Consider the following 22,603-nt stretch of genomic DNA (forward strand, 5'->3'; position numbering starts at 1 on the left):
AAACTCAACTGCTTTGTCCATGTGATTTAAAGGCCTGTTACTGGAGATGAATACAGGCAAGCAGGAACCTTCTGTCTAATGAGCAGTCTTCTTCTCTTGCTTGTTTCTAGTTGTTCATTATGATGTTACAAGGTATGGCTGTGTGTAATGACTCTGATGACACTGAAAATCATGACCTCTGAGGATAAATGTTCTAAAAAAAAGAGTGAGACAGGTTTTTATGAGAAGCCCCACTGCTTTCAAAGCTGTTTGTTCCTGAATAGTTTGAAAACTGAAAGGCTGCTCTGTAGAAAGGCTCTGGATTTGCTTGGTGTTTCCATGGACATTGGTGCACTTGGCAATGACTGCAGGGCAGAGACAATTTCACACATCCATGCCCCATAGGACATGAGTCCCATGTGTCTTTGAATCTGGCTTCACTGTATCCAGAAAACTTATTTGCTGATTCTCTGTTTGCTACAGAGAACAAAATCTTGAGAAAAGCTCTCACTGCCTAAGTGTGTATTGTAGCCTATTTTCTTCTGTATTTGGTTTTGTTTCAAGAATAAATAAACTCCTTGAGATGGCAGACTTGATTCAGATATTGCTTGAGTATCTTGTCCTCTTCTTTATCTCCCAGAAAGTAAAGCATATTTTCTGTATGTAACATCAGTCTTCAAAATACTTTGGAATTGTTTTTTTTGGCTCCACTGCTCATGGCCTGAAACCTGTCCGTACAAATGTGCCACTGTCCCACAGAAGGCAGTGGGCAGAAAGGGCGTATGGGCTCTTCTAAAAGATGGGCAAGAGAAATCAAGAGCTTGTTCTACAGCTTATGACTCAGCAGGGGAAGAGGTGTGAATGTAGAAAAATACATCCTCTGTATGATGAGCATAAAGTTCTTGGGTAGCCTCAGAGTGCCGGAGGCAGGTGACTTTCTGTCTGTAGGAAGATCTGTGGTATTTTGGTGACATGCTCCCCTGCTTAGAGGTGTGTGCAACAGTGGCAGCTTTGTGGTCTCTGCTGGGCACCAGGAAATAGTGTTCAGGATCAGGAGTGACTGTTTGCACCAACAGCCTCACATTGAATGCTCTCTTAGAAATGCTCAGCATAGCTCACCAACACCAGGGTCTAGTTTCTTATAAAGTACAGAGCTCATGTGCAGGTTCGGAGGCTCTTAAGTATTTCCTATCTATGTTCACTAGACTTGGCTATCTTCTCTTTTGGAGATTCCATGCTTCCTTTTCTTCAGCTCTGGGTTAGAAAAATGCCAGCAATGTAATCTACTTTTTATGTTGCTGGAGAAGCTTCATTTGTAGCTGTGCTGTTATATTAAGCCCTGCTTTTGCATGTGACCTACTGCTCTAACTTCATTTTTCTTGAGCAGGCATTTGTTTTTGTCTATATGCTTGCATATGGAATTTTTTTCTATTTCTATGTGAGGTTGATTTGTTTTGTTTTCTTCTCCTCACTCCTGCATGCTCCCAACCTACTGTCTGTTTGCAGTTTGATGCCCTGGATGGAGCTGGATGGCGAATATCTCTACCTGTCTCAAGCAGAGAACATCCAGGCCTACCACCTCTGTGCAGGGCGGTCAGGTTTGGAGTGTCACCCTCAAGCCATCTTCTCTGGCCACCAGGAGGATGTGTGTCGCTTTGTTCTTGTCAACTCCCACATTGTCAGTGGAGGGGGGTAAGTTGGGTGAATGAAGGAACCAAGGGTTTTGCCACTGAAGTTGGAAAGATTCTGTGTGACTCCAGCCCAGAGCAGAGGAGCCAGTTTTGCTACACAGCATCCTCATACTTGGCTGTGGTCAGCTGCTGCCGCTTCCTCTCTTATAATTTTGGTTCTGACCTGATAAAGCTTCTCCTGCAGTATTGAAGGAGCTGAGTCTCATACTGTTGACCTTAAAAAGTGTCCTTAACTCTTGTAAACTTTTGTTGATGTCCACAGGATTGTGGAATTGGGAATGACTGATCAGGCAAACCTGACTGGTGTGCAAATTTCATTTCTTTCCCTTTTAGAGCCAGTGTACCTAGACACTTCTAATAATCAGTACTACTGGTTAGCTGGGACTGCAGTAGTGCAGAAAGTTTTCTGGAGATAAGTGTGTGTTTATTAGATGCACTGATATAATTGTGGAGAGGGGAAAATCTGCCAAGTATTCCAGCACACACACACTTCTCCAATTAATTTTGCATTTGCCTGAACTTTTACAGCTACAGCAAGTGACAGGACTTTCATTAATAGCTAGAACAATAAAAATATACACAACAGTTAAGCACAGAATTGGAATTGGGAGAGACAAGCATGGCTATCTGCCCTGGGTATTGTGGGACTTTCCCTGTTAACTGTAGACCAAAATTCAGGTGAAAATGAAGGCTTGTATTTAAAATTCCAGTAACTGTGTTGGTTGAAAAAGGTCTAAATGTCTGGGTAGTTAATTCAAAGCACAGCACCCTGCATGGCTGCTCTGAAATGAATGAAAAGCTGAGGCTTGGACATGGGTGAGAATGTCCTCTCACTTGTTCCCTGACTCCAGCCATTCAGCACACAGACAGGATTCTGGCAAGCACAAAGCAGTAGGAGGTGGAATGGCTTCTTTGCTATAGCTTCTGCAGCTTAACACAAAGTGAAGGGTGGAAAGATAGCCAGGAAAACTTTCATGTGCATCAGATCAGGCTTTAACTGGCCAGATGTGGAATTGCAAGAGAACAGGTGATGTGTGAAGAGTGGAGGGTTAATAATTCTGCATGAATTTCAGCCCCTGTCAGAGACTAGTCCTGGTCTTTTTGTAGCACTTCAAAGCGTAAGTGGAAGGTGCATGTGCAAGAGGTACAAATTCTCTGCCTGTGGATTTGTTTTCAGAGATGGAAGTGTTGTCCTTCACAAGATCCATGGCTCCTACAGTGTCAAGTTCTCTGCGCATGAACAGGAGGTGAACTGTGTGGACTTCCAAGGTGGCCTCATTGTCAGCGGCTCCCGGGACCGAACAGCGAAGGTGAGCAGGGGATGTTTCAGCAGCTGCAGGTGTTGCTGTAGAGGTGACTTCAGAGTTCTTGTGCCATGAATAATTTAAGTGTCAGCAAAACTGTTTTGAGCCCTGTACTCCTTGCAGGAGGAATGCTGACTGTCTTGGCTCATGTCTCTGAAAAGATGCTTGCTCTGCCAGGCTTGTTAGAAAGAGATTTGGCAGTAATTTACAACATCAGCTGCTGGCTTAAACTTGGAAGTGCAGAAGGCAGCAGCTGATGTTTTACTTCTTTCCCTGTACATCCATCTACATTGTAGTGGAGATGCATGCCAGTTAATGTGAAATTTGCTGTAGGGATCTCAAACACATCATTGTTTTGTGATTTAACATTGCAATCTAGTCTAACATACTCTCTGTTATATATGCAATCTCTGTAAAGGATAGGATGATGTCTTTTCCAAATCTGTAGTTATTTGCTAATTCTGTGGTTTATTTTTTTGTGTGTAGGTTTTCTTTGTTTTTTTTTTTTTTTAATGGTTCTTGGTTTGCAAACAGGAATGAAGTTAGACTATGAGTATTATTAGCTCCCATTTTTCTCTTCCAGCTGGCATCACTGTGTCCTGTCACGTAATTTTTGACTATTTCTTTTTGGGTCAGGACCTTGTTGATTTTTGTCCTTCTGGATCTGGTAGGCAATGGTTTGTTCATGTGTGGACCTGGAGAGTTGTTCATCGGAGCTGTAATCAGCTCTGTTTGATCAGTTTAGGAATCTCTACACAGATGTTCACCCTTACCCTGCTAGCATGATGCAGTACCTGTAGTATCTTCACAACCACTTGTTTCATTGTTGGAAGTGGTTGCTGTGTGTTGAATATGTTGGTTTTTGCTCCGGGTAGCCTGATAGACACTCTTGGTCCCTGGTTTATATCATAGAGCATTCACGGAGGTAAGCTAATTCCTGTTTTTCAAGAGAGGAAGTTGAAGCAAGGAAAGACTTAAATGTCTCTTTCAGGGTTTTATAGGAAGTGTGTGAAGAAGCATGACCCAATTTATTTTTGTTGGTATCTCTGTACAGATGTACTCCTGAGTAAAATCACTTGCAAGTAAAGCAAACAATGTTCTAATATAAAAGGCAATTTTGGGATTGTTGTTTGCCTCCTGGGAGCAAGACCTTGATGCTGCTTTGTCTCACACTTCACCAGTGTTGCTCCTCTCTGGTCTGTGGATCTTCTTTTCTGGGAGAGTACCTTCTTGCTACTTCTCTGACAGCTGGAGGACAGACATCCCCGACCTTGAGAACAAATTCCTGGAGCCTAGAGGGGAATTTCAAGCTGTTTTTCTCAGAGCTAGTGTGAGATCTTGCCCACACAGTGCTCCCCACAGCATATACTCTTGGGATGTTCACCTCTTATTTTTTATCATCTCTTTTGTAGGCTGTCTTGTTTGCATGAGTGAGACTCTTGGAGGGTGGAAGGGAATCCCTACCAACCTTTTAAAGGGGCTCTAAGTGTCTAAGCTATTGAGGGCTCTGCTGAGTGTTGATTAGGACTAAGCCCTGAAGAGCTGTTAATGTACATTCCTGTGTGATAGGCAGCAGATAGTGTGCTCTGAGCAATATTTTTAACCTGTAGGAGATAGGGATGCCTTAAAGGAGTTAAGCTTTTCTGCTGCTTTTGCTGACACTAGGTGCTAAATTCCCCGCTGACAAGAATAGCCTGCAATCCTGGGCATTATCAACAAACAAACAAATAGGGCACTCCGCGCTTTGAAGTCTTGAAGCAAAACATTGGGGGTTGGTTACAGACAACTGGGGGGGCTTGAGTCCTGTAGGCCAAGAATAATGGCAAGGTGGAGAAAATGAGGGCCACTAGCAGAGGGCCTAGCAAGAATTTTGGACTCTTTATTAGGGCCCAGAAACAAAGGGGTGAACTGGTGGAAGGAGATGTGCATGTTTGCACTGTTGGGAGAGGGAAGGAATTCTCTCATACTGTCAGTGAGCAAAGGCAGCCAGTTTGAAAGCAGCCTGGGGTACACTTGAAAAACTTGGTCTAAAGGGGGGTCTCATAAAAGAAGATTATTTTACAGGCTGGTGAATGATTAACTTTATAGTTAATGGAAAATTTTCAGGGATGCTACAAAGTCTTCCCACACTGTTCAAGAGAACAGATTTGAACAAATCCTAGTTGTCATTTATTTAACTGTAGAAGATGAGGAGTTTGTGTTGAATGCTGCCATTAGAGAGCAGGTAGTGATGGGGGTGCTGTCTCTGTTAACAATGGGGTGGAAGGTCATCCTTATAAACTGAATCTTTGTGTGACTTCAAGTGCTTGTTTCTGCCAGCAATTGAAGGTTCTGGTCCCCCAGAATAAGTAATTGGAATTCAGGGAGAGGGTCTGCGGGAAGGTAAGCATGGCAGTGTGGACAGCTCTTCCAGCACATCAGCAGCATGTATCCTACCTTCTGCTATTTTGGTGATGTGGCATAACATGTGTCTCTCTCTTTAGGTTTGGTCCCTGTCCGCGGGCAGAGTTGGTCAGTGTCTACATACAGTGCAGACAGAGGATCGAGTGTGGTCCATTGCTATCAGCCCATTATTAAGGTAACAGATCTCTTTATTCCCAATTTTTAGCAGAGAGAAGTAAAGGAGTTGGATAGACTGTGTGTCCACAAATCTTTGAGGCACCAATGTTACAGTTCAGGGAGTTGATTTGTGTGGAGGAGGCTGATGAGGTGCTTGTGCCTGCAGCAGGAGCTCAGGGAAGAGCATGTGGTCTTTATTTCCTAAACCAGCAGAGTGATCCCCTTATAAAGAGGCCATGAAGGTGGCCCTGGGTTCCTCTTAGTGCTGCAGGTGGGACCTGTTCATTCTTTCTTGAAGAAGGAACACTGACTTGCTAATTGGAAACAGTGAGCTGGATCCTCTTGAGATTTTCTCTGCTGAAAAGATGCCAACCTGTATTCTCAATCACTGGCAGAAGAGATGCTGAACAAAAAGGTCCCTGCTTGAGAGTTGCGTGCAGTTTTTTTGAACATGTTGAACTGGCAAAGATGAAGTAGAGTTCAGGGATGTGGTTTTCCAGCCTCTGTTGCCTGTAGCTCTGTACTTCTAATGCAGGCATAATGCTACAAGTATAGCCTCAGCATGGGAGGCAAGGGCAGTACATACACCAATGTCTTCCAGGGTGTTCTTTGAAGTGCTCCTGTTATTGAAGAAGTGAAAATCTGAGAAACTCTCACTGTTAAAATCTTACACCAAACAGCAATGATCTGTCTCTTTGGTTCACTGTTAAACTGGTCTGCGTGCAAGAGACGTTCTTCCTCAGCATACCTTAGGGAAGAGGAGAAGAACTGTTGTTGCTGCTCATGTGATGTCTGCAACTGCTGAATTTTAGGCTTGTGCAAAACCAAAATACTGTCCACAACTGCTGTCCTTGTTAGCTTTCCAAGCTTGTTTTGCAGGCAGCAGAAACTTAGTGGTATGGAGGTAATGGCTTTATCAGGGAAATTGCACTCCAGGCTTGCTATGATTTTGCTGTTGCCTTGTTCCTTTGCTCTGAGTGTTTGAGTTTTTGAAGAAGTGCCACGTGCATTAGTGCTGCTGAAAAATGTGAGATAGAAGCACTTTTCTGTCTTCTGTGCTGCAAGGATCCCTTTTCTGGCAGACGAGCTCTAGCTCAGGCACCGTGTCTGGTTAGAGGCCAGTGGCATTCTGCTTCCTACTCCTAAGTGATGACCTACTGCTGTGGCCTCTTGTCAGGATGGTGTTCCTCTCCGTGGTGTGCATGCTTGTGCACACTCTCTGTCACAATATTTACCCTCAGTCTCCCCACCCCCCCTTTCCTCCCTGCAGGGTGATAAATTGGAGGTGGTGGAACAGCTAACCCATGAACAAGTGGGCTTAAATTGTGCACTCTCATTTTTTATGAGACCGTGGACTGTACCAGCCTCTCCCACTAGCTCACCCTACTGCACCCTCCCCTTACCCCTCCATTTTTTAGGGAGGGGGGTGTGGAGAATTAGAGCCAATTAGCCACGTCATTAATTCTTCAATTTGACGGCTGATATAGCAGGGCCTGAAACACGCTGCTGACCTCGTATAATGGGAACCCTGCTCCTTAACATATTGACGATGGGAGAAGTTAATTAAAATTCCACAGAGAGAAGGTGTCGGCTAACCTATAAACCTGTCGCTTCTCAGAACAAATCGCAGCCATCCTAGAAGAGAGAGAGGATCAGAGCAGGAGGGCATGTGGTGGGGGTTGGCCAGGGCAAGGGGCAGGGGAGATGAATTTTTCACTAATAGGTTTTATTACTTGCTGTCTAATGAAGGTGAGTATCAAAAAGATAATATCTGGTTTCTAGGAAAATCTGCTTTGGGGATCTCTGTGGTTTCTGCTTTATTGCAAGAGCCCATATTTCACCCATATGCATTCCCTATGCACTTAGGTCTAAAGCTCTTCCTCCTTTGCAGTCCCCATCCTTCTAGCCAGAGCTTGGATACATTTGTTCCCCAGTGAGGCTGAACATGGCCTAAAACCTCCACTTCCTGCTAAACATTTAACGTGACCTTCTCAATTGATTCTCCCTTCTCAATTGTATTGATGTAAACTGAGATCTCCTCCATAAGGACAAGTAGTTCTACTGGAGAATCAGGCTCCAGCCACTTAAGTATTTTGGCCCATTGCTGCTAAGAAACGGCAGCTGTCTCTACTATGGACACAGAGAGCTAAAAGCAGTTGTGTGCAGTGGGGTAGGAGCAAGAAGGGCTTCTCCAACTCTAGCCATTCAAAATTGCTTTGGAGAGGCTGTAGTTTCCTTACCTGGAAGTTTGCCAGGATTTAGGCTCTCTGAAGAAGTCAGGGTGGTATTCTTGCTGAACTTCAGCTGTTAGTGGGCTGAAACATTTTGTCTTTTCAGTGATACCTTCCTCTGTGTGAAGCTTCTTACAAGTATCCCATATGCTCCTGACCCACAGCTGGGTTTTCTGCTGTGCCTGCTGTAGTCCTGCACTGCTGGACTGCTATTCTAGAGGACAGTGCCTGTAAACTCAGGCTAAATGTTAGAGACTTGTGCTCTTAGAGCACAGCTCCTCTGGTTTCGGGCATTTTTTCCTTAGGTGTTCTGCTTTGATTTGTCCATAGTTTCCTTGTGTCACTGCAGAGATCAACCTGTAGATGTGCAGAACCAGAGGAGGCGGCTTCCTTGTTCTTAGTGTACTGGTGCTATTCTGGATGTTTCTGGGTCTGTGAACAGAATGATTCCTATAAGGGACATTAAGTAGAGGAAAAGGTATTAAAAGTGTACAAAGAATATGGGATCATCTCTTCATACTGTGCAGGGGAAAACTATGCTTAGTCCTTTGCATAACTTTTTCAGCCATGGAAGTGTCTTGACAGCCATGTGTGTTGATGGAGCTTCATTGCTTTGGGGATCCCTAACATTGCACTGCAGGGTAACGGGGATGGGAGGGCATAGTGTTTCTTCTGGGTTTTTAGTGAGTCTGCAAAGATATGCTGGTTGGTATGCTTTGGATAGCAGGTCACACACTGCACGTGTCACATAAGTGACTAGAGAAGACTCTGAGAGAGTTCTTAAAGTAGGATACTTAAAATAAGGGTATGTCAGCTTCATTCTGCCACTGGTTTAATTGATCTCCAAAGCTGTCCTTCTCCATGGGTTAGTAAAATGCTGTACTTACTCTGCTGCATACCCTAAACTACATTTTGTAGCTACTCATAATCTTCTTCCCCCCACAAGTTCATTTGCCTTTTGAACTCTGCATCACACAGATGTTAAACTTTCATTTACTGGTGCTTACTGCAGTGACTTATATGTGCTCAGGGACCAGGGCAAGCCTAAGTGCACTGGACTAGTTCAAATGTGCAAAGTGAGGCAAACTTGGGAGTTTCTGGTAGAGCAGTGGAACCTTCATGCTTTGTGGCTCCTTGAAGTGGCAGTAGCCAGGGAAGAGAAGGGAGAAGTGTACAAGGTAAACTGGAGGGGAAAGAAAAAAGTGGACCTTCATGTTAAGTTCATTATTAATCTTGGATCCAGATTTTTTTTGGTGTTGAATTTAAAAAAGTACTCAGATCTAAGCTGACTTCTTTTGCCAGGTCTGGCCACTGGTATTTGCTACTTTCATTTTTAAATATTTAAATATTATCATGAGATGCTGTACTCGAAGTGCGTCAGATTTTAAAGGAAGCAAAGAGAAGACAGAGGCACACAAATGGTTTCCAATGTGCAACTGTAGATGAGCAGAAGGATGCCAGGTTTCAGCTGTAGATAGAGAGCTAGGAAATCCTTGGTACACTTTGGGGCAATCATAAAGTGCCCTCCTGTGACAGAAACATGCTTTGGGTGTGTAAGCCCAAGAGACAGTTTCTTTTTTTCTGACTCTGTCATTAGTCTGCTGCAATAGATAGTCTGCTCTCCTTGTGGTTGTTGTCTTGGTGAAGTGCAGGTTAACTGCAGAGAGAAGGAAAGTTTGTACTGAAGGCTAGCTGTCTGCATTGGATGCTTAATTTAAAGGAAAGTAAGTACTTGCACAAACAGCTAAATTTAAAAAGGCAGGCTGGCTGTCCTGTTTATGCAGTGTTGTAGTTGAGACCCAACTCCTCTATTAGAATAAGCTGATTTTAGCCTAATTGCCTCTTGCATGGATTATTATGAGGAAGTAATATCTGAGGAGATCTCTGCTTCTGTGGACAACCTCAGGCAAATTGTAAAACATGCCCCAAACTCGCTGGAGAAAGGAAGGAAGAGAAAGGTTACTGACAGGCGACATTATTGAATGGGCCTCTCTGCCTTTGGGGATGATCAAAATGATTAATTTTGAGGGTTTCCTTTTAATGGTTATCTAGAAACTTGTGAAAGTGTAACAATCTGGTCTTGCAGGTTGCCTTAGAGCAAAACAACCCACTTGAATCAGAGCAACTTTGCAGTGGTATTAACTGTGCAATTGAAGTCCTAATGTGTAGAAGTTAAATTGTTGGATAATGTTCCCCTGCCCTCATTTCTTACTCTGATTTTATCAGCAGGTTTCCCCTACTGCATATCAAGATGAGCTGTTGGCCGTAGTGTGCTCTGCTTTGACCTAGCTTTGTGCAGTTAGCCTCTCTGAGTCTGCAAGGACTTGGGAGAAGTAACTGAGTTTTGTTCGGGTTTGTGCATTGCCAGCAAAACAGCCAGCAGCAATAGCTCTGCTGTCCTTGGGGATCTTCATAGAGCCTGGTTGGCTTGAATAATTGAGAGGGGACTCTGACCTGCAGCTGTTTCTTAAGCAGGGCAGGAAGAACCTGCTCAACTGTGAGATCCCAGAGTGGACGTGCAACGTTAGTGGTGGCATTAACTGCCATCTTTTACTGACCTCAGAGGGCAATCTGGATGTGGGTTTCTAGGTATATGCAATAGTCATAACTGACTTGGTGCTCTTTCACCCTAAAGCTGAAGAGCAGGAAATGAGTATCAGTTTCTCCCCTCTGGAGCTAAAATGACACCTGTGTCTTATCCATTTGCCCTGACTGTTCCCTTGATGTTGGGAGGAAGAAGACTTTGTTTTACTCTCTTTAATTGTGTGATAATGGCTCTATTTGGTCTTTTTCATGTGGTGAACACATGAACACACATGCCTGTTTTTCCTCTCCTGTAGAAACAAACAAATACGCAAACATTTCTATAGATTGAGACACTGCAGCTTACCTTTCTTCATTTCAGTTTCTTTCTTTTGCCCTCTAAAGCTCACGTGATTGATGACTTCCTCCCTTTTTGTCACTTTTGGCCAATACTCTAATGTATATATTTTCTGTGACTGTGTGAATTGGCTCACTAGTGGTTGCGGGCAGGTGAGCAGGTTTTGGGAGGCAGTAGCTGACTGAGTTGGAACGCAGACATCTGTTTCTAATTGTGTTGAGCTGTGCTGCATATTGAATTTTTTTTCCTCCCCCCACAGTCTTTTTATCATTTTTCCCCTTGCTTGAGGGGAAAGTCTGTCTCAGAAAGCTTGGAGGAAGCATCTTTCTTGTGCTGCATGGTTTGCACAGGAGAATCCATGACGGTTTAATCGATGTGACAGAAGAAACTTAGTTGAGGGGGCTGGCAACCTTATGGTTTGAGGTTTCCATTTCCAGTTTGTGATTGTTTTCTCTTTGCTTTTTAAGTTTGCAGGGGGAGAAGGTAACTTCACCAGACCTTGGCTGCTGTTTACCTTTGCTCGGTTGTGCAGTGTGCCTTTGTTTTTCCACCTTTGATCAGTGTCCTGCCAACAGATAATTTAGCAATTGCATCCTAGAGTGGAAGTGTGGAGTTAATGTTAAAATTAGGGTTTTTTTCCTTTCCTTACTTCTGTGGCTGATGGAGCAGAGAAGAAGAGAGGGGAGGTGAAGGGGGCCATAAATTCTAGACCTGGTGATTCTGTTCCTTGTAGAGAAATGAAAGTCTCTGATGTCTCTTCAGCACTTTCATTAACATTTAAATTAAGGGTTTGTTTTTCAGGTGGCTTCAGTTGAAGCCCTTTCATAGTCTGACACATGGAGGCTGCTCTCTCTCTCCTTTTCTCTCTCTCTTTCTCCAGCTTGCATATCAGTGTACAATAGTAATCACTGTTTTATTTTTTTTTTCTGATCTCTCAGGAGGGCAGTGACCTGACAAGCTGTACCAGAGGTTCAAAGAGAAACAGAAATGGAGTGCAGAGGTAGATGAGCAGGAGGATGCTAGGTTTCACTCCTACAATTAGAGTGGTGTCTGTTCCCTCCCCGCCTTTCAAATGACTGCTTTTGGGGGCGGGAAGGGACGCAGAGGGATGGACCTTTCTTGCCTGGTGAGAGTCCCAGGTGCAGATGTCTCTAAGCAGGCTCCGCTTCCACTGTTACTCCTCCCAGATGAGGCCGAACCTGTCACTCAGAGGATGCAAGCTCCTGACCTGAGGTGGGAAGTGAAGCTGTAGTGTCCTAAGATAGCAGCCTGCCCCTTCTAAAGGAGTGTTGATTCACTCTGAGGACAGCAGGAGACTGGCCCTCAGCCTGCGATTGGCATTTGAAAGGAGGTTGATGGTGGAGGATATTGCCCTGAAGTAAAGGCAATATCTGTCTTTTGTGCTGCGGGGCTTAAGTAATGTCTGCTCTGAGTACTGCAGCTTACAGTGTCTGAGATGTTAGTTTAGATCTTGGCTTACAAGGACCTAAACCAGACCATGCTTTGCCATGGCTAAGCAGTTTTTGGTATAAGAGCAATTGGTTCAACATCAAGAAAAAAGAGCTGTTTTCCTCCTGCTTCAACAGTTGTGTAAAAGCCAAGGAACAAAGGAATGGTTTTAGGTATGTCAGTGACTTGCTGTGGAGAAGCAATGTAGTAGGATTTGTGTAAAGACATGAATCTTTGTCTCAGAGCTCTTTTGAAATCTTCCACTTCTCATCTCTTACCCAGCTGGTCACCACTGGTAGGCTGTTACCTTCTGCAGGCTCTCTAACAGGAATTGGGGGGCTCCAGTAGCACTGCACTGGTATCTTTTAGCTAAAAGACAGAGGAAAATGAGCTAACACATGAGCAGTGTTTAGCGTAAAGAAACTTTCAGCTTGGGTGCTGTGACTGTTCCACTTTCTATGACTTCACTATACTACCACCCCAAATTTGTTTTCTTTTCACTAAGGCCTTCATCCATGTGGGCTTTGAAGAATGCCAACAGGATGAGAGCAGCAAGCTGGCATGGGATCAGGAAGGCTATTCCATAAATGACAGTAGATATGGTGCATAAAGAAGAGTGCCAAAAATTTCTGTTTCTTCCAGACTGATCATAAGTGTGCCAGTGGTGCCTATGACTTATGCCATGTGGCTCTTCTGGAGGACCTATTTCAAAGTCATGCACTTGCAGAAGCATGCTATATATGCTGAATAATGTTCCTGTTACAGAGTTTGGATTTTTTCCTTTCCTTTTCATGTGAACTATCAGAGACTGTAGTCTGTCATTTCTTGTGTCACTTGTCAGGTTGAAGTATTATGTCTGACTGTTCTGAGTGTATGGTGATGACTCAGTGAGTAATGCAGAACAACTTTTCAGAGGGAGTTGATCTTCTCCATGTTCCAAGTGCTCTGGAGCTGTCTGGTGGGATGTGCTTCTCTGATCCCATCTGACCCTTGCTCTAATTGTTTTGTCTCCATCTCATTGTTCTGGCAGTGCACATGGCTCCTGCCTCCTCTCTGTAAGATATTTCTGTGTAGTGCTAAAAACCACCACCATCAGCACCATCTTGGTATCTTCATCCTGTATCATGCAAGGGGAGAATCAGAATGTCTGCTCTGCACTACTGGCATCTATTCACTCTTGCAGGTGCTTCAGCTTTTGGAGACTCAGAGATTGACACCTATTGAGTTTTTCTTCAGGACTCTCTGTGGATGGTGCTGACCACGTTTGGTGAAACCCACAGCCCACGCAAACCAAAGATAGGAAAAAGGATGTTTAGTGTTTGTCTCACAGTGTCCTCGATTGTGGCTTCTGAGCCACCTCTAGTGTTGCTCACTCTGTAACTTTTCAGTGAGGAATGCTTTTAATTTAAGCTCTCCTGAGGCTGCATGCCAGCACAGAGCTCTGCTTGGCTGCCCTAGTGGTACTTGGGACAAGTGTGCTGCAGCACTAGCTGGGGCAATTGCTACTAATTCGCTGTAGAAGCTCCACTGTATTTATGGGTGGTGAGGACAGGGGGAAGCTTGCTCTCCCGCCTTCCCCCATGTTGTCTCAAAAGTCCTTGGTGCATCTTTGATTAGGTGTAGGTCAGAAGAATTTCCACATCGTGACCTTAATAACTGGGGTTGATTGGCAGGCAGTCTGCGGAGAGGGAGCAGCCTGTCCCTTTCATCTCCCTTGGTGCCGTGCTGGGACAATGGGCCAGCATATTTTCCTTGTTGTTCCTCATTTGAAAAGGGTCTGGTATCTCTACTAGGTACCTGTGACATGGGGGTCTTGATTGGGGTCTCATAAAGGGCCCTGTCACTGTGTCCAAAGGCCAGGAATACAAAGGCGGTCAGTGGGTGGGGGTCTCAGCTGACCACTGAAGAAGGGAGGGGAGGGTCCTGGAAGCAGTGGAGGGAGAAGCAACCCCTGATGGGAGACTTTAAAGGGGGGAGGGGGGAGGAGGCGGCCCATTTTTGTCCCGAACTCATCAAGCACATCTGCAGAATTGTCCCAGCCTCTGCCTCCCAGTTTCAAAAGAAAATGATCGTTTGATAAACCGTCCTGATTCACCACTTTCTCACAAGGGAGGGAGACCCACCTTTGACCTCTATGATTTCACATTGGGCCCAGCTCCCCCCCATCCAATTGCTGGAGAAACTTTGAAATGCATCCCTTGTGCTCCCTTTCCTTCTCCCTCTTTCCCTTTACTCTCTCTTCCCCTTGCTATTTTTTTTTCTCTTTAGTCCCCCTCCTCCTCTTCCCACCACCCCCAACTTCCCCACTCTCCCGCTTTGTAAAAAAGCAGGCGTACTGCTTTGGAGTTTAGGCAAGTAATTAGTAAAATCTTTTCTGCAGCACAATAAAACCACAGCCCTTGGCCTGCATATTCCCACAATTTACATACTTGCGGGCATTCGAGAAAACAAGTGGTATTCCCAGTGCATCGTTGCCTATGAAAATCATTTGGAAGGCAGGGAGGGGAGGGTGCTGAGACCCACTCGCTCCTGCGAGCTATAGGAATGTGCATGAATATATTAAAATGTTTCCACACAATGCTTGTATTTTCCAACGGGAAGGGGCATCTTGTGGATGAAAGGCGGCTGGCCCAGACACAGGCCTCTTCCAAACGCTCTTTCCCACTCAGGGTTTGTTTGCATGGACCAGATAGAGAGGGGGCCTGGAAGGGGAGGAAGGGGCAAGGCTGCTATCCATGAAGAGTAAATCTTTGTGTGCTTCTTACCCGCTCCCCATTTGTGGTCCCAGAAAGTCAAATTATGAGGGAATTGTGTCTGCAGAGGGAGGCAGGAAGGGAGATCATCAGGACTTTCTGCAAAAGCTTTTGGAGGCATTGGAAATGTAGAGAGGAAATAGCTTGTAATGGACCATATAGTGCTGTGACCAATGGGATTCAGTGGCTGCAGCAGGAAATGACTGAGAGGGAGCTGATTATCTTGAGCAGTATTAGCAAAGTGCCTATTAATAACAGAAAACACTCTTGCAGTACTTTTCCATCTTTATCTTACTGTCAAAAACAGGCTAGATAATGCTCAGTGTGGGCAGCATGTCCAGCTGTTGTTCTACTTTTTCCAAGAGGGTGGTTGTTCCAGGGTATGCCACCACTGGAACCCAGCAGTTTCCGCTCCTTTTCAGTCAGGGCCCACCTTAGCTGCCTTTCCTCCAAAGAGGTTCTTTGGGCACTTTCAACTTGCAGGATGTTGACAACAGGTGTGTGGTGAAACTTGTATCTAGAGTGTGTTGATCTATGATTTCCTTTCTAACAGACAAGAACTGATGTAGAAAATGGAAGTGAAGGGAGGGAGAGGCTGAACACAAGTAATGAATAACTTGGCTTAGGAGCAGGGTTTGTATTTAGGGAAGACTGTGGGTTCAGCTCCAGGAATACTGTTTTATTTGAGAATACTGGGGCAGGCTTCAAAGAGGCTTTGCTTGGAGGTAGGATGGTGGCTGCATTTTTTATTATTTTTGTTCAGTAATAGTCTTTTGGTGACTTAGAAAGCCCTTTGAAATTTTTGTGGGAAGTGGTGTGGCACCAGCAAGGTCATCTGTATATATTTTCCCTATGTGGTGCTCGCTCTTCTGGGTGGATGACCTGTCCAAATGGGTTCTGCCCTGAGGATTTACATATCTGTTCAGCCACAACCATGGCAGCACAAGTTTATGGATGCCATGAAGAGCTATTCCAAGACCCATCTGAAGTCTCTGCTCTCCTGAAGGAATTTTCAGAACACAGACTCCCAGAACAAGGCATAAGCCCTTTAGAGAGGAGTGGGAAAGCTTTATTGAGAATTTCTCCTCAGCTGAGCCAGCTCTTCATGTCCTTTCTGACAGACTCCCTGTGACAGATGAGAGAAAGTGTATTCCCCAAGACCTACAAGGAGCTAATCAATTTAGCATCTCAAAACCTTTTGCAAAAGAGTATTCTGCATGGCAGCTGTTCCTAAAATGGATCTGCAGAAGTAGCAAAGCTCTGTAATGCTATTGCTCCTGGCTGGCCTCCACTGGTCATACCAGTGTTGGTCATGGTGCAAAGGTCTCTAACCTTTTGTTGGAAACAACCAACAACCTAACTTGCAAGAGGGCTTACTTCTTATTTTTAATTATTGTCTTCCCAATTCCCTGCTCCTCCCCTTCATCTTTCTGCATTTCTTAAAGAGGCAGTGGAGGGAAAAAAGCTTTGGTTTTTGTTTGGGAAGGGGGTTAGCAAGGGCGACATGGCCCCTGCAACCTCTCATAGGGGTGTCTTGTCAGGGCGCGGCATGGAGGGCACAAACAGATCATAACCTTTAAATGAAAATGTGATGGAGGGGAGAGATGAAAGCAGTGAAACAAATTAGATACATCTAGAGGGGGTGCTCAACTGGAGAAAATTAGCATTTCTTCCTAATTGGAGTGCAGGGCATTCCATTACAGGGTTTCATTACAAGGAGGAAAGCACTGGGCCTCTTTGGAGGATTCCCCCCTGCCCTTGGTTTTTCTAGAAGAAAAAAAATGTATTTGGGAGAGAACTGCAAAGTACTGAATTTATCAGAGTGAAGGTTTCAGGCTACTGCAGGGGGAAGAATTATAGTAAAGCACCAGTTCTTTATTTATTAAGACAAGAAAGTGATGATTGTGTTCACATGAAGGGACTTGCTAGTCCTAGTTTTCCTGAAGGAAACTAAAAAGTATACAGGAGGCTGCAGGTGATGATAACTTTCTGATTCAAGTACTTGCTGAATCAAATTCCTAAACTATCCAAAATGTACTAGTTTGTTTGAAGCAAAGAGATATGCTTTTGATTATGATCAATGGAGTAAATTCAAGCCTGTTTTATACTGCATATCAAGTCCATGCTGCACAAAACACTTGTTCAATGTGTGTTTGACTGATTCTACCTCTAACTAGAGCTGTTGTATCCAACAGAAATTTGCATATATTCCTTGGAAGACAGCAGCCAACTTCCAGCACAGAATGTCTGTGGCTGCTTTGGGGCTTGTGCACAGCTTTGTGGTCCAAATAGCTTGTGTCAACTTGAGGAATAGGCAGACATAGATGTGCTTTATATGTACATCTGAATGTGTGAATGGGGGCAAGGAGTAACTCAGAGAGAATTGAAGGGACAAGGTTACAAGGTTTTGCATTGCATTTCCTGGTTAGAAATAGAGGGGGACAGTTTCTTTTTTCCAAGCATGGACTGGATTATTTCTGGATTATTTATCAGTCAGTGCTCTCAGGAGAGGCTGGGGGGAAGAGAAGAAGGGGGAGGAAGAAGAAGAAGAAGAAGAAGAAGAAGAAGAAGAAGAAGAAGAAGAAGAAGAAGAGAAAAGCATACTTTGTTCAGATGTGTGGTATGCAATGTATGTTGCTCTTCCAATCTACAGTTGCAAACTTTTCTCTTGCAGCTCAGGAGAGGGAATACATGAGTGTATCAATATGGATTTTAGGAAACTGCTGAAGGAAGGGTTCTGACTACAGAGAAGGTGTTTCCTGGCCGAGGGGGAGATATTTGCAGCAGCACTACCTTCATTCTGGGCAGGTTCTGTCATCCATGTGCTTGGGATGAGGTTGCAGATGGTATGAATTTAAAAAAGTCATAAATGTAAATCTCTGATTTACCACTTACTGCTGAATTTTGAGCAGAGTGTAGCACTGCGCACAGGAATATCTTCAGGCTTCAAGAAAATACTGATAAAAATGAAAACTTGGCTCAGAGATGGGCTTCTCCTATACTAGGTCTGGCACACATCAGGATGATGATGTCTCCTGTCGCAACATTCTCCTTGTCACTTCAGTCCTCACAGAAGATGCTTGGCAGACTGTTTAAAATAAGGCAAGAGTGGGACAGGATCAGAGAGGCTGAAATTTGGAGAGGAGCAAATGAGAAACACAAGACAGTCATCCTTGAAGGGAAACCAGTTACTCTGAAGAATGGGAATTTCTCCTCAATATGTGATCTGGCTTGAATGCTAATACACTTTCAAATGGAGCATGCCAGAGTGCCTCTTGCCTGTAGCTAAGCTTCAGTTTCCTGGGGTTGCTGGCATTGTGAATCTCTGCTGTGAGTTGAATTGGACACTGGAAACGTGGATGGAATTGTGTGGCTCTGACTCCCTTCTTGGCTCCATTGCCTCTGGTTTCTTTTCAGAGCAGTGTGGGACTATTACAGACTGGAAGGCAGAGTGGAAAGTCTGTTATTTCTGTGCAGTGTTTCCTATATTGTGTTCTGTGGTTCATTATCTAGGATTTGTCAGGTCTTCTCTACCTTCCTTCCCAGCTGCATGGAACCCAACTGCTGCAACCACTTTCTTGCTCTTAAGAGGTGTTGTGGGTTCATGATGCTCCATTCACCATCCCTACATGTGGGATGTACTCTTACTGCTTTGTAGGCGTCCTGACACTTAGCAGGTGCAGGGCTAATTTGGGACCAGGTATTAAAGCCAGCTTTTAATGTGCATTGCCCTGTCTAATTTGTAAATTCTTGTTCTTTCTCCTCTGAGATTGAAGCACATATTCCTTTAAGTCTCACCGTCCATCAAAGAGGACTTGAATGAGGCCCTGCTATGGTTGGTAGACACAGGCAGCTAATGACAAGAGAGAGCCCATTTCCTTTGTGAAGAGAGACCTGTACCAAGGTGATTTATAGTCCCAAAGATTTATTAGCATGGGGGCTGAAGAGTCTTGCAGGCTGGAACCCAACAGCTTAGGTTTTTTTCAGGGGAAAAAGAGATCTGTGTTCCTCTTCCCCACTCCTGAAAGAGGTGAACTCATCAGAAGCAGCAATTGCAGACTGAGCTGGGCCAAGCAGCAGCTGCTACTATTGCTGTGCTTGATCTCTTCCTCCTGGTGCAGCTGTGTTGAGCTTTACACCTGTGCTTTGTTCAGTGACCTGCTCTGCCTGTTCAGGCTGATTTAATGAGGGATGGGGATGGAGCAGGACTGTCTGATTGAAGAGTTTCTCTCTTGCATCCGATTTTCTGTCTTGGCTTAGAGCATGTTTTAATTTTCTGTATACTTCCCCTGGATTTTCTCCTCTTTGACAGTGGAGAAGCAAGGGAGCCTGCTCCAGATATTAGAGAAGCAGTAATGTTTCTCTAACATCTGTTCTCTGATGGTCTCAGAGCAGAAGGTTGTGGAGGTGAAGGATGCCAGCAGTTTCGAAAGAGATTTTGTAATTCATGGATAGCAAGTTCATAATGAGGAACTAGGTGGGGATACACTCTTTAAAATCCTTAATACAGAAACTATGGATGCAAAGTGAATGACCACAGAAGGCTGTCATGCTTACATGTTCTTCCTGAACAGCATCTGCCAGTACCACTGGAGATGAAAAAGGTGAGCTTGATGGACCATAGCTTGACAAAAGTGGGCATTTCTCCTCTTCTTCTGGTCATGGTGGGTCAGTCCAGCATACTTCTACCCCAGCATTTGGTGTTCACCAGTGATCAGTAGTAAATGTCTATGGAGAACGTAAGAAACAAGAACAGAAGATCCTTTCCTGCCTATTCATTCCCAGCTTCCAATGAGCAGAGGTTAGGGTTTCCCTGGCTAGAGTTTTCATCTGGACCAATGTTTCTTTCATATTTGCAGAAGATCGCTCTGTGAGCAGGTCATCTCTTCTTTCTGAACCTGTTAATGTTCTGGGCTTCATAGGCTCTTTTCAAATTCAGTGTTGTGTCCTGGGGAATAAGCATGTTCCTTCATTTTTAAACCTTTTGCCTGATTGTTTTATGTGGTTATACAGTGAATGATTTCTCTCTTTGGATACCCTTCCCTCTGTTTAAAGTTTTAATATTTTTCCCAAGCTACCCTAACTCTAGTACCGATGGCCTTGTGTGAAGCAGTAGCAAGGCAAAGCTTGCAGGTACTTGCTGGCCAGTTGTTTGGAGTGGAGTTCATATGGAGTGGAGTTCAGGCATCTCTTTGTATGATGAAGTAAGCTCATCACTTCCTCCCAGTGCAGTCTCTGACTGAAGTCCATAGAGATGCAGCCCAACATGAATTGATGGCCATGTAATTGATTCTTGTGTATTCACATGATAAAAGATGAGTGACAGTTTCGACTGGGACACTTGTAACTGGCTACAGAATCAAATGATGTTTGAGTCATGTGCTCATTTCAGTGTAGAACGTGTGAGTGAGCTTGGTTTTGGCATTTCTTTGTGCGTTTGACTTAACAAGTAGAAATTGTTCTTTTAATAGCTGTTTTTGGATGTGGCTTCCTAAATTCTCTGAGCACATGGAAATAGCGCAAGCAATGGAAAGGAAAGGAGGAAACTGTGGTTTCACACTCCTACCCACAAAGCTGCCTATGCATTTAAAGCTTCCAGACTTCTGTTCCTTGAAGTGTAGGAGGACTGACTGCCAGTAGGTTGTCCTGCTTCACCTAGACAGCAGCTTACTGAGTGACAGGAGGCAGTGTGGTACTTAATGTCCCTTTATCAGATATGTTTTGTCATGAAAGGACAATGTATATTAGGGAGTCCTCTGTTCCATTGCAGACTTGAGATGTGTGCCTGAAGAGTCTTTCTCAGTCCTTTCCATATCCAATCCTTTCCCTCTTATACCATTTTATGTGTAATTTTTCCCCAATATACTGACATAAAGTGTCATAATAAATTACTGCTCGACTTCCTGTCTTGTCCTTTCCCTATCTCTGTGCCATCTATTTTGCCTGGTTACTTTCCTATCTTCATCTGGCTTATCTCAGTTGTCAGTGAAATTTAATAATTCTTAGCCTGCCTTGCAGCTCAGCCTGATTACAGATACTGAAGGTGAAAATCTGTGCTGTGAAACTATACCTTATTGATGTCAGTGTGGTTTGATCTCTGGCTTCTGCAAAACTTTTCCAGCGAGTTTTTGGGTGGTTTGGGATCTGTATGGGAGGTGGCCACTAAATGTCTTTATACCTTAGATGTGTATTATCTGTTAATGAAACCTTGTATGCCTTTCTCTGCATGCAGGGCTGGGGCTTTTTGGCCTGACTGCCAGGTTTGCTTTCTCACTCTGATGCTTGCTCACAACCAAGCATGCTTTGAACCTGCAGATGGGGAGGAGGAGTTTTATTCAGGCTCTTGGTTGCTTAGGGCTGAAGAGTTGACATACTCCAAACACATAGAATGAAAACCCTGAAGCAAATCATATTGCGTAGAGTGGAGAACTGGGGAGGTGGAAGCTGCCCAGAGCTTTAAGGGCAAGTGGATTAAGGTTGTTGCAAGCGTGTCCGTGTCAGGACTGGAATGATCAGAACAGGAAAGCTCTAGGAGTCATTTCATGGCTGAGTTAAACGCAGATGAGGCTTTGCTTCCCTCCTCCACAGAGCACCTGTGTCTCCATGCCTCAGTGTGCTGGCCCTCTCTGTGTGTAGCATGTGCTCCACATACATGCCTTTCCCCTTTCACCTTTTCTGGTCTTTGACTTCTTAAAACCCTCTGAGCATTATTTCCCTCTCCCCTTATGAAGAACTCATTTAGACTTAATTTGTAAATTGTTTGAATATCACAGGGGAGAGGAGGAAGATCAAGCACTCTGTTTTTGTGATTTGGGTTCTTTCCCCTAAAAGCATGAACAAATACATCTCCTGCCTCTGCATGGTATCAAGAAAGAATTTCTGCCCTGTGTGCTAAGATAAGGAAAGTATATGTTTGACTCCTCTTCTTCCTCACCATCCTGATCACTTTTTTCAAAATTCTCCTAAATATTCGAGTTTGAATTTATTATATGTGTGTCTGTATGGCAAAAGGAAAAAGACAAAAATAATCTGTGGCTTGTGGCACCAGTAAAAGAGATTCCTTCCACCTCTACTTTTAAACTGAAACATTCTTGATTTTTAGTTGTTCTGGCAGACCTGAAAGGATTCTCCCTTCCCCCGACCTCACTGGCATGCATGGATTGCTGCTTATTGAAAAGTAATTTTCTGTCATAGATTCTAATGGAAAAGTTTATATAAAATGTCATTTTATATAGATACATGCATTTTTAAAACAATATTTGTTAACTGAAAACTTTGCCAGTCACATCTGAAAATATACTGAGATTGGTCTTGGCAGTCCCGAGTCTTAAAATATAGAAAGGCGGTATTTTATAAATAGAAGAGATTTTCTTCTTTTGCATCATGATTCTTTAAGCATTTTCTATACATGATCAAATATTTAGACTTTTGTCCAAAGCAGTGACAGCTGGAATATTTACTTAAATCAATTCCACATGTCCTCTTGTAGGGTGTGAGGTTACTAGAAGAAAAAGCCCTGGACCACATAAGGTTTGTCATAAAGTGTGAATAGAGATGATATTACATATCTTTTCCCACTGATGCAGGGAATGTTCACTCTGTTTCTCTGCACAGGCTTGAAATTGGCCTGGTCAACATGGACCTGCTTTTGTTCATTCTTGGTGTCTGCATTTGAGATGCTGGCATGGATTTCACAGCAAGCATACTTTGTCCAGAGGTGTCAAAAGTTGCTTCTAAGGAAAGGTCTTGAGAATTG

The 22,603-nt window shown here is 44.0% G+C and overlaps 1 protein-coding gene across 3 annotated transcripts in view; it reads left to right on the plus strand.

The window, feature by feature from the left end:
- The window catches only part of FBXW4 (F-box and WD repeat domain containing 4), a 60,244-nt gene that overhangs the window by 13,041 nt on the left and 24,600 nt on the right, over positions 1-22,603 (plus strand). For all 3 annotated transcript variants that reach the window (XM_021536371.4, XM_021536369.4, XM_085582689.1), the window contains exons 3-5: positions 1,486-1,671; positions 2,848-2,980; positions 5,458-5,552. In XM_021536371.4, the coding sequence (XP_021392046.2) occupies positions 1,486-1,671; positions 2,848-2,980; positions 5,458-5,552 (414 nt within the window). The remainder of the gene's footprint in view (positions 1-1,485; positions 1,672-2,847; positions 2,981-5,457; positions 5,553-22,603) is intronic.

The sequence above is a fragment of the Lonchura striata genome, chromosome 6, assembly GCF_050655825.1.
Source record: "Lonchura striata isolate lonStrDom1 chromosome 6, ASM5065582v1, whole genome shotgun sequence".
NCBI lineage: Eukaryota > Metazoa > Chordata > Aves > Passeriformes > Estrildidae > Lonchura > Lonchura striata.